This window comes from Dermacentor variabilis, chromosome 10 (assembly GCF_050947875.1).
Source record: "Dermacentor variabilis isolate Ectoservices chromosome 10, ASM5094787v1, whole genome shotgun sequence".
In the NCBI taxonomy this organism is placed as follows: domain Eukaryota; kingdom Metazoa; phylum Arthropoda; class Arachnida; order Ixodida; family Ixodidae; genus Dermacentor; species Dermacentor variabilis.
The window spans coordinates 64,034,179-64,046,357 of NC_134577.1; the positions used below are offsets into that span (position 1 = coordinate 64,034,179).

Here is a 12,179-nt window from a genome sequence, read left to right on the forward strand (position 1 = left end):
TCCAGCTCTTCTATTCTGGCATGCGCTTGGCATGGCGCCCCACTACTTAATAATCATTAACTTTGTCAGCCAAGGAAGTTTTACTGTATTGCACATAATCAAAAGTAAGCACACTAGGAATAGTGTCATCATGGTTGCCTTTTAGTCTCCGAATAACACACCAGTCCAGCGTTTGGAGGTGTCTGCGTCTCTTCTCCGCGCCCCATCTCTCTTTCGCGCTGGTAAGATTAATCGAGAATGCCCGACGTTGTTTTGAGCGCCCGAATTATTACCGCTTGTTGTTCGCTCTTGTTGACTTCACCGGCCGTCCAACTTTACTGGGCAAACCGACAAGACGAAGGTCACGCGACTGTTGCAGACGTTGCGAGGCAGGTGTGTCCGCCTGCCTGTACTCGATCGTCCCCACCGCGCGGAGGCGGTTGACCCCTTTTTCTCGCCGAGTCGCGGTTCTGATAACGTCGATACGACAGCGTCACGGAGCCTTCCTATCGGTACTTTGACTGTGGGCCAGGAAGCCCACTGGGCGCAAGGGCAACGCGACGACGTCTGTCCGTCGTCTCTCACGCGGGAGCCACGAAGGTGCCAGAAGTGAAGCGCAATGCGATAAGCTCTCCACAGCGGAGTCGCTTGCCTCTCTGCGCTGCCGCGGAGAGAGTCTTTGTGTTGCTCAACACAGTGCTGCTGTACTGCGGTGGGGGTTGATGGCTATAATGGGGACGCTGATATGCCGGCTACCAAATATGGACACGAGCTGCGAATGCAGTCGAGTGCCGTAATCGGAACCGACTGCGGCACCGCGAATCTTGTCACACGCATTAGGAGCGCAAGCAAAGCGAAGTCTTCGGCGGTTCGCTGCGAGCGCGTATTAGGCCTCGGCTTGCTTTTGTTAAGGCTGCTGCCAGTAGTTACGGTGACGGGATTTCGGCGACCTTCAGCAGCGTCTGCTTGTAGCTCGAACCAGGTTGACCGTCGGAGAGGGTTCGGCAGTGAACACGAGATGATGTAAAAAAACAAATAACAGAAGTTTAATACATTGTTACGGGTGAGCGGTGCGCTCCAAGACAAAAAGGTACAAAAACGTTCGGCGTGCGTGCTCCGCAAGCGCAAAGATCTCCACGTGGCGTCTCGCTGGCCTTCTTATACACTAAACCATCCGGGCGACCTCATTCTCTCTTGCTCCCTGGTAGAGGCCCTCGTCAGCAGACTGGTCAGTCCACACAGAGGAATACGGCGAAAAAAAAATAATTTCCTGGCAATCCATCCAGAGGAATACGGAGAAAAACCACTCCTTGGCCATCCACACAGAGGAATACGGAGAAAACCCACTCCCTGGCAATCCACACCAGGAATACAGAGAAAAACCACTACCTGGCAATCCACAAAGGAATAAGCAGAAAAACCACTCCCTAGCGATCCACAGAGGAATACGGAGAAAAACCACTCCCTGGCAATCCACACCAGGAATACAGAGAAAAACCACTACCTGGCAATCCACAAAGGAATAAGCAGAAAAACCACTCCTTGGCCATCCACACAGAGGAATACGGAGAAAACCCACTCCCTGGCAATCCACACCAGGAATACAGAGAAAAACCACTACCTGGCAATCCACAAAGGAATAAGCAGAAAAACCACTCCCTAGCGATCCACAGAGGAATACGGAGAAAAACCACTCCCTGGCAATCCACACCAGGAATACAGAGAAAAACCACTACCTGGCAATCCACAAAGGAATAAGCAGAAAAACCACTCCTTGGCCATCCACACAGAGGAATACGGAGAAAACCCACTCCCTGGCAATCCACACCAGGAATACAGAGAAAAACCACTACCTGGCAATCCACAAAGGAATAAGCAGAAAAACCACTCCCTAGCGATCCACAGAGGAATACGGAGAAAAACCACTCCCTGGCGTAGAAGGGTTGAACGTAGCTCACGTCGGGTCTCAGGCGCTTGGAATCCGTTCCATTCATCGCCACGCACAGTGAACCCTAACACTGTCAAAGAACTTGCTCGAAATTGTAGGCTGCGGTCGATTTATTCGCGCCGTCGCATATCTCTCTGTGTCGCGGGAAGACTAAGTGAACTCGAGGAACTCGTTTTCTTGTTAATTATAACCGTACGAAAGTGATTAGCAAGCAGACAGTGAAGCCCTACGGAGCATAGGGGAGGTGAATTGCTATTTGGGTGCGCGAATATATAAAATTTCGACAAATCGAATAGTATTTATCATTTGATTCGAGAGGTAATTATTCAAAGTCATCGATTTTTTTTTTCGTTTGTGCTGTTACTCGGCATAACTTAAGTATGAAGTTAAATTAATCATGAAGTTCAGTTTCACGCAGTTGCAACGAAAGCGAGTTGCAGAACGTGTCGTCAATTCATCTTTCATAGTCTTCGAGTTGGTAAGTTCTCAAATTCAAACCACTAATACACTTTCGCGTACTTTCTTTATCCCAGGGTTAGAATATTCGTTTTGTTTTAATACTGTAAGTGCTATAAGGTGCGACAGTTGCTGCAGCCAACAGGAGGAAAGACTGATGCAAGTAGAGGCTCTTCAGAATGATTTTTGCAGCAGGAGAACTGCTGTTTCATTATACTGCCCTAACCGGAGTACGTATTTATAGCGTTTGATCCGAAGCAAATTGTACCGCAGTGTCTGACGTTAAATACACATTTATTTCGCTTACTTCGCTATGGCGCTTCACGTGGTAATCTTCAAAACGCTACATCTCTTTCCGTTACCCGCTCATTTTTTGCAAAAGCGTCAAGTACGCGAAGCAAGGATTTCGACGTGAAACTTCGATCTGGGGACGTATTCTCGGACGGTCACTTTCGTAGATATCACTGTCAGTGCGCGCTGATTAGCGGGTTGAGCGAAACCGGATGAGCTGATTATGTAGTCGACCACTACGTCACGCGAAAGGGCTAGTATCGCCGAAAGTGATTGCCCGAGGATACGTCCCTTGATCTGCAACGGCTCAACCGGCAGCAGAGAGATAACATAAAGTCGAGATACGCGAAGGCGCTGGTCGGGCACCCATTGTAAAAACGCAGCGTTCGCGCAAAACGCATCACCAGAATCGCGTGCGGGAAACACGCGTCTTGAATTGCGCACTGCTGCTTAGAATAGATATGCGGTTATCTGCAGGACAGACTTCTACTTTCAAGAGGAAGCTTCGTGCACCCGTGAGCGAAAGTGTACGGACCAGGGGCTGCGCGATAAAACTGATTTTATCCTCTGTCCCTGAAGGAAACTTGAAATAGGTCAGTCGTAACTTGGCACTGCGAAGTTCCTGGTCCACTCGTCAGTTTCAGTTTATGCGTGTTAATTACGAAGACATTCCGTTTCCTCGGCGATCCTGTGGTCCGTATACTTTTGATCACGGCTGTATACGTCGGTGCCAGCTTCGATTTACCTATACAAATAAACGTGAGAAACACAAAGGTAGCCTCTTTACGCAACCACAGCGCCGATATTGAAGAAGTCCATTGCATTTACGTGAAATGGTCCATCTCTAGTAAATGTTGGAACTTTGCCATTTTTTAGACTTCGGAAAGTAGTTACATTTGGGCAAGACTTCGTCAACCGGGCCCTGTTGAACCAAGTAGCTCCATCTCTATGGGAGTGTCTAGATTAGGTTTCATATTCGAAATACCTTTATTTATAGCATTCTTTTTTCATAACTGCACCCAATTACTCCAATAGAATGTCGAAGAATGAAAACGTATCGTTTACGTTGTGCCGTGATCGGGAAAGTGTCCCGCTAGATATATGTGCTGTTCTCTCGCTCTTTTTGCTATATCTTATTTTCGATTGTGTGTACTTTAGGAGTTCTCTCCTTTAGGTGGCGCCAGCTAGTACTCTGTCGTAATTATCGTGCCCAATACGACGCAAACGTCAAAAGAATCTCAAGTGCTGAAACCTTAACGCCAAGAAATTTGGTGGCGCCGTCCTCTTTCTATTTTTTTCTTCTGTAGTCAATTCGACTGTGGTTCTTGTTGCACAACAACACGAGTTCTCCCTGCGCTGTTGTATCGGTCCATGAAATATGCGGCCAAACACCATGTTCCTGTTTTTTCCGCATCCCCCATATTTACCCTACGTGTCTCCGGGTGATTTCGTTTCTTCACTGTGTGAAAATCGCCAATGAAAGGGAAACGCCATCAATATACTCAAACTGCTGCGGCACTGATGTACTGAAAGCACCCCAAATGACGCTTTTCTGTGCTTGCTTCCATGATTTCCAGAAGCTGTGGCAGCTGTGCGGGGGTATATACAAGAACTAAAATAATTAATTTGTAAGTTGAATAAACACTTTTTTTTAAGAACTCAGCCCTGCAACATTCCTGCCAAAGGTCGCGCACTGGTTTACCGAAATGTAAGGTATACTAAAATCATACTTAGTAACGTTTAGCCATTATTTATCGTTCTTGTTGTTATTGCTGGATCCCATTTGACGTCCTCCTAGCTGTGGTCGTCGTCGCCCTCCTCCTCCTCGTTGTTGTTGTTGTTGCGTAACGAGCGTTTCGAGCACAGCGCGTGTGTCTCACTCTCTCCCCTCGCAGGCGAGGAGGAGCTCCTCGAGCGCGCCCGCGAGCTGGCCTCGCAGAACGCCGTGTGGCGCTCGTACATCGGCATGGGCTACTACGGCTGCCTGCCGCCGGCCACCATAGTGCGCAACGTGTTCGAGAACCCCGGCTGGACGACGCAGTACACACCGTACCAGGCCGAGATCGCGCAGGGCCGTCTCGAGAACCTGCTCAACTACCAGACCATGGTGGCCGACCTCACGGGCCTGGACCTGGCCAACGCGTCGCTGCTCGACGAAGGGACAGCCGCCGCCGAGGCGATGGGACTCTGCACCAGGTACTTCGAGGGTCTACCTCGAAAAAAAAGACGGGGAGGGGGAAAAAAATAGAATGTCGCAGTCCAGACGTATGCACAACAGACAGATGCAAAGCGTGTGGCGCCAGAGCCACGCTAGAACACGTGCCACGGGAATGACAGGAACCAATACAGGACAATGCGAGAGAAGCCTCCATCGACAGCCTCCGCGCGCGAAGGCAGACCGCGCTGCTCAGCTCGAACCTGGAAGACGAACTCTGGGCGGTCCAGCGGGCCAAGGAAGCCGCCGGGAGGCAAGAACTCGTGGCCGTAACCTCGGCGGGAGCCCCAGCCCGCTAACTCGCCGGACGCGAATCGTTCTGATTCGAAATAAAGTTTTCTCACTCGCTCACCCGAACGCTGAAGCATTGAGGGCGACTGCAAGGAGGTCGCTGTAAATTGCAACGAACGTGGCGTCGCGCGCTGGCAGACACAGACGAGCTGAGGTCACTCGATGACCGCGGTTGCTCGCTGTCACAGTGCTAGCGGGACGGAGCGTGCAAAGCAGCGGGGAAGCGCACGTTCTTGTCGCGAAGCGATCGTCGTCCCGTACACCCGCTCCTTTCGCAAACTCGGCAGACCACGTGACCTCCAACACTGCGGGCGCGCGAGAAGACCGCGCGCGTTCAAGCCGCCAGCCTTCTCGGGTTCGCCCTTCGCCGCGCCGCCGGCAGCAGATGACGCCGCCTCCAACGCGGGGCGCTCGGGTCGCGTATGCGCCCCTTATGCTTTAGAACACGCACCTATAAAGCGAGATACAAAAAGGAAGAAGCACGTGCTTGGCTGCGGTAAAGCTAGGGAAACTATGGAGCATGTTTTATTAGAATGTGAAGACGTCTGCCCAGCTGTCGATTTAGGCAGCACTGGCCTCCTTGAAAGCCTTGGGTTCAGCGAGAGCAGGGGAAAAGTAAACATGTCCGCAGTAGGGATTAGTAAGAGGCGATTGGTGGATTGATGGAATAAAAGTAGGGAAACGACAAAAAAAAACGGAGACGTACAAAAGCACAGTTCGCAATAGGGGATCAGAAAATTTGGTTGTGGGAGTTCGTATCGTTTTTTTCTTCTTTTTCTCTCGTTTAACCTAGGTAGGACATTAGGCAGTATAATAGCGAGAGCTTGGTGGCGCAACCCACCGACCCGTTCCAAAGGGGACGCTCATAACATCCATCCATCCATCCGCTCGGCCTCGCAGCCAGAGTGCGCCCGGCGAAGTTGGTGCCCGCGCACTGCGCTTACACGCCGTAGTTCCTGCGACAACACCGCCAGCGTGAACGCGCCTGGAGTGTTCGCATGATTAGCATCGCAATAAAACGAAGTCATTAGGCGTGGAAAGACATGGGCGCATGCAGTTCCGTCGCGGCGTTTATTTGGGCGCAATCGCCAGTGTTTAATGGGAACCAATGCAGTCACATATACGCGCATAAAAAGAGAGAATACGCTGCGTGGTACGTTCTCACATCTCCCGCGTGCATCAGCACCAGGAGAGGCCGTCCGCGATAAATCCGACCCTATTAAAATTCACCTCAGTCACGAACGGCTTAGGATGTAAAACCGTTTTTCTCCGTCAGCGTACTTCAAGCCTGACTGACGCAGTGGTCGCCTGACTGGTTAATGCGGGAAGCCTCTTCAAACTCATTGGCCGTTCGATTACTATGCCTAAATGTGATGTCTGTTTAAGACATTTTTTTGTGCACGTGACTAATAATTTTCTCCTCGGCCGTTAGAACCTTGCGTTCATGACTTTTCTTTTTTGCTTAGTGTCTTTGTTTTTCGCTCATTTTTTTCTTAATGAATTCGTTATAGTTTGCCCAGCTTGCGGTCGTTTTGTTCGAGGGTTTTATTCATATACGCATCACAGAGCACCAATGTGTTGTGGCCTGAACGAAGTATACGCATGCGCAAGGCATGTTTCACAGCAAGCTTAACCGCTGGTGGCTGCCCGTTACGAAAAAAGTGCCAGCGTATCAACCTATTTTAGGGAATAAAAGTGAATGACGTTAACGTTCTTTTTGTTACCAGGTCGCGGTGTTGCGCTGACCTCAGCCTTATGCGCCGAGTGGATGCACCAGCACGTGACCAACACCTTCGTTAAAACATGCATCGCTTTAATTTGGCGATCTCTTCCAGTATTCATAGTGGGATGCTATCTGCACAATCAGATCGTTGTATACACCTGTCGTCCAGCTTTTGTTGCGCGAAAAAAAACTAAAAGAAAACACCTGCTTTGTGTGAGCTCACAGCAACTCTGATCTATATATGCCTCTCGTTTCTGCAGGTTCACCAAGAAGAAGACAATGCTCATCTCGGACAAGGTGCACCCGCAGACTCTCGCCGTGGTTCAGACGCGAGCAGAGTGAGTGAGCTCTGTTGATTTAAGGAAAAACACAACACTCTCTGTGAAAAAAGTTCCAAGGTCAACTACATAACACCTCTTTAACGTCTAACGCGTCTTGGAACGCGTCCTGCTCGTCACCTGAAGTTCGACCCGATGCCTACTGCTCAGTTCCTTGCGGACTTCTTTCGTTCCTCTCAAATCCTACACGCTGGCAACAGCGGCGCTCGTTCTGTCGAGGCCGGTCGCAGTGATTCAGTGGTCTATGAAGTCCTGATGCGGAGCACGAGGTTGCGGGTTCGATTTGCTCATGTCGCGGCGTCCGGCATTACGAGGGCAGCGGTATGCAGAAGCCAGCCGTGCGCCGCGCTTCTGGCACACACTTCAGCCAACACAAGGTGCCAAAACGCGGCGTCCTGAAAGAAAAGTATGCAGCTACCGACAAGGCATCTTCATGCCTTTGTTGGCTGGTTAATTTGCCCCCTTTTTTACACGCACCGGTACGGTGTACGGGACATAGAGAAGCGCTTAGAAGCGCTTAGCTAGCACATAATAATTTCGTCGATGCGGGGCCAGTTCCACCCCCGCTTTCGACGTCATAAATGTGTGCTATGCGAAACCTCCATAGCTCGGAGGAGTCTATCTACCTAGCACTGTTGTGGGTATCATTTAGTTGTACCTGCACGGAGCTTGCGCCCCGCCCATTTTTTTTCTTTTTGCAGCGCTCTGGAAATCGACGTAGTGGTGTCGGACGTCGCGAAGATGGACTTTTCCCGAGGCGACGTGTGCGGTGTGCTCTACCAGTACCCGGACACCGAGGGATCCATCGAGAACTTCGAGGGCCTTATCAAGGCCTGCCACGACGCCAAGGTAAGGAGGCGGCCAGCTACTGTCTGAAGGCGATATGCTAAAGAGTTATCGCCCGTGCTAAAGGTCGGTAATGAGAAGCATTAAATCACTTTAGGCTCGCAGAACATTTTATTTATTTATTTATTGAAAACCTTTCTTTGGCTCATTTGGTTGAAAAAGGCTTGTTACTAACAAAAAAAAAAATTGACGCAAAATTTTCATCTGCTTTCGCACGCAGCTGTGCACGCAGTGTCTACTCTTAAATGTATCTCTCAAGATTCTTTCTTTCCTTTTCTTTTTCTTTTTGGACGTACAGTCAAATACCTTTACAACGAACGCCTCCACAAAGAAATCGCCTGTATAACGAAAGAGTTTCATATGCCCCTTCTTCTTTCTTTATGAAATGTAAAATGTACGGAGTTTTACCACAGATAGGGCCGACTACATATGTCAGTATCATGCGTAGAAAAATCAACATCAAAGGCACAAATATTACGGAAAATACAAACCGCGCTATCAGAAGTACATAGAGTTATTGCAAATCGATAATAGATACTGGTGGAATGCCCGTCTTCCATGTGTATTGTAAGTGCCTCTACAGCGAAGACCGCTACAGCGAATTCGACTCTACAACGAAGGAATTCAGGCGTCAACCCAAGGCTCATTTTCTGATCTACAACGAGCGCACGTAGCAAGCCCGTAGCCGCCTCAGAGCTGCGGTGCGTAATGAACGCGCCGGGTCAATGCCGCAGAAAAGATAATGCGACAAGGTTTGGACTCCGCAAGAGTTACGATACCCTCTGCCCTCCTGCAGACAAGCCAAGAAGTTTTGACAACAAGGGATATGCAGTGGTCGACATCCAATGCTTTTTGCGGAATTGCCTGTCAGGTTCCGCCGCCGAGGATGCCTTGAACGTCGGCCAACGGTCGCACGGTTCGTCAGATCAAGTGACGTGCGTCTGAAAAATTAGCGGCTTCCTTCACTAAGTACCCCTTGAATTGATGTTAACTAACCGTTTGTTCTCTTTGCTGGTTGTGCTTACAGCTAGCTCTATCGGGAGCAGTACTGCGCGCGATCTTTACAACGATGTTGCTTGTATTAACGAGGAATTGCGGAGGTGCATTTCGCAGGTTTTCCCGTAAAGGTGTTTCACTTTCAGTTTTTCGTGACAACACACCCTCGTCCTCTAACAGCCGAAACGAGTTTGCCGGCATCTATTGGGTATCTTTCGGGTCTCTTGGTGCAGCTGCAAACTAATGTTGTTGTTTTCTCCTGTAAATTCTTTTTGTTGTTTTGTTTTGTATTTACATTGCACCCACGCCCTCTGTAACGCCCTCTGGGTCTTGAGGGCATACGAATGAATGAATGAATGAATGAATGAATGAATGAATGAATGAATGAATGAATGAATGAATGAATGAATGAATGACGGGTTCACGGTCGCTGTCGACCCAACCCGGGGACGACGCGCTGTCGCTTGCCGGGCGCCTACCACAAGCGTCTCCCTTGGCGTCGTCTCTGGTCGCAGGCGCTGGCAGTGTGTGCCACGGACCTGCTGGCGCTCACGGTGATGCGTCCTCCCGGGGAGCTGGGCGCCGACATCGCCATCGGCACCAGCCAGCGCCTCGGGGTGCCGCTCAACTACGGCGGACCGCACGCCGGATTCTTCGCCGTGCGCAGCTCCCTCACGAGGCTGATGCCCGGCAGGGTTGTCGGCGTCACCAGGTGGGTGGCACGGTACCCAGTGGGTACCGCGTGGTACCCAGTGAGCCGTCGAGGGTTGGAGCAGCGAACTTGCGTTTTGAACCGAAATCGGTGGGGCTCGGGCTAGAATCGAACGCGAGAGGCGAATTTGTGTGATGCCTTCCTTTTTTTTTTTCAATTTAGGGGGACGTACGAATGTACGAAATTTTCGAATGGCGAGTTGAGTAGCTTCCTATTCGATTCGGTCTTCCAATCGAATGAGTAACTATTCGTAAAAGCGAGTATTTTTTCGAATACTTTTCGAATATGTTTAAACGCCAATTGCGATCAAATAAACATAGGATTGGAGCAAAGGTACGGTAAAATTTTCACCCCTGTGGGCATAGTATAGACATAATGCACGAAAACTTTCGTAGTGGAGAAGCCACGTGCTTAGGTAGCCTCACTTTACGATCTGTACTCTCTGAAGAGCCCCATACATGCGAAGAAACTACTTGTTTGCTCCTTATATGCTCCATTTGTGATTTTAATAATCAACGCGTCATAGCGTACCGTGTAACGGCATAAACTTGCTAACCTTAAGGAAACTGGAATGAGAACACCGTTCTATATTTATTTTGATAACGTGTATTCGTTATTCCGAAACTATTTAGAAAACTATTCGAGTCGATTCGCTTCTGGCACTATTATGTTCGTATTCGAGTCGGACCCGCCGTGGTTGCTCAGTGGCTATGGTGTTGGGCTGCTGAGCACGAGGTCGCGGGATCGCATCCCGGCCACAGCGACCGCATTCCGCTGGGGGCGAAATACGAAAACACCTGTGTACTTAGATTTAGGTTCACGTCAAAGAACCCCGGGTGGTCGAAATTTCCGGAGTCCTCCACTACGGCGTGTCTCATAACCAGGAAGTGGTTTTGGCACGTAAAGCCACATAATTTAATTATTCGATTCGGTCTAAAAAAAATCACTATTCACACACTCCCTACTTTCCATTGGCTCTCCCTCAATGGCTATGACGTTGTCCTGCCGAGAAAGAGTTTGTGGGTTGGCTTACCGTCAAGGCTAAAAAAAAAGCAACATATAGTTGGTCGCTACAGCTTGCATATAAGTTGGCCTCGCATAATTGAGGAAACCATGCATACGAAAAAAGAAACGATTTTGACGGGACTAGTGCTCGGTTCCCGACCGCGGCATTGCTGCTCCAATTGTGGCAAATTAAAGAAAAAGAAACGCCCAGTTGTGGTTCTCACAAAAGATAATCGGGGGTTAACATTATTCTGGAGCTTAGAAAGCTTGCCTCCTGAAACACGGGTCACATTTTGGACGACGCGAACTCCTCAGAAACCTAATTACTGCTTCCTTCACTGCCATTGTAATGATGTCCACCTGGGTCCCATGAAACCCATCGAAGAGCGAAGGAGAGTCTGCACGCGACACGTGACATTGTCGCGTGTCACCGACGCCCTCGCAGGGACGCGACCGGCGGCCGCGCGTACCGGCTGGCGCTGCAGACGCGCGAGCAGCACATCCGCCGAGACAAGGCCACCAGCAACATCTGCACGGCGCAGGCGCTGCTCGCCAACATGTCCGCCCTGTACGCCATCTACCACGGGCCGCAGGGACTGCGCGACATCGCCACCAGGGTGCACAACGCCACGCTGCTTCTCGCCAGAGGTGAACCACCTTATATATATATATATATTTTTTTTTTGTAACACGCTCGGCGCCTACCGCCACGTTTCGCACCGGTTCGTGAGGTGCACGCCAGACTGGATATAACTGGATTCGCAGTGTAATGCGCGGCGACTATGGCGACCGCACGGCGCTTCCGTAGACTCGGAGCTTCCGGTATCGTGTCCTGTGAACTGCGACAGGAGAGTTGCGTTCGACAGCCCGTGCGTGTTTTCGGGTGCTTTTTCATTCGGCTTAAACACTCCGACCGCGATCCCGTTTGTCGCGTGACTGTACCGCGAAGTGGCGCTCTACTGTTATCGTCATCAAGAACAACGTCATGGACGTTCGTTACGGACGTCCTCCAGCCGTTTCGGGGTCCTGTTGGATCCTCCAATTCTGCTCGTGACACGCGCAATGCATTCTGCATTGCGATGCATGAGATATCAACTTAGCGCATGCGCGTCATAAGGCTGTTTCACATGCAGCGACTGGTGCGAAAAAAAAATATAAAAAATCGCTGTTGCCACGCACGTTGCAGGGCGACTTTCGCTGGCAGCTTTCACATGCGTCGGTGACAGCGCGATTTCCGTCGAAACGACGCCCGAGGTTGACACCCCACTCAAAAGTATTCGCCCGTGGATGGTTGAATAAATTTTGTTTTATATCTTAAAATAGAATAAGTAGCGTGCTATGCAGTCCTTACTAGCGCTGTATCTTTGCGACCGCTTAGT

The 12,179-nt window shown here is 50.0% G+C and overlaps 1 protein-coding gene across 2 annotated transcripts in view; it reads left to right on the forward strand.

Annotated features, from left to right (window-relative positions):
- LOC142560637 (glycine dehydrogenase (decarboxylating), mitochondrial) overlaps positions 1 to 12,179 on the forward strand; it is a 50,941-nt gene that overhangs the window by 16,194 nt on the left and 22,568 nt on the right. For both annotated transcript variants that reach the window (XM_075672862.1, XM_075672863.1), the window contains 5 exons: positions 4,570 to 4,870; positions 7,164 to 7,241; positions 7,943 to 8,090; positions 9,599 to 9,795; positions 11,246 to 11,448. In XM_075672862.1, the coding sequence (XP_075528977.1) occupies positions 4,570 to 4,870; positions 7,164 to 7,241; positions 7,943 to 8,090; positions 9,599 to 9,795; positions 11,246 to 11,448 (927 nt within the window). The remainder of the gene's footprint in view (positions 1 to 4,569; positions 4,871 to 7,163; positions 7,242 to 7,942; positions 8,091 to 9,598; positions 9,796 to 11,245; positions 11,449 to 12,179) is intronic.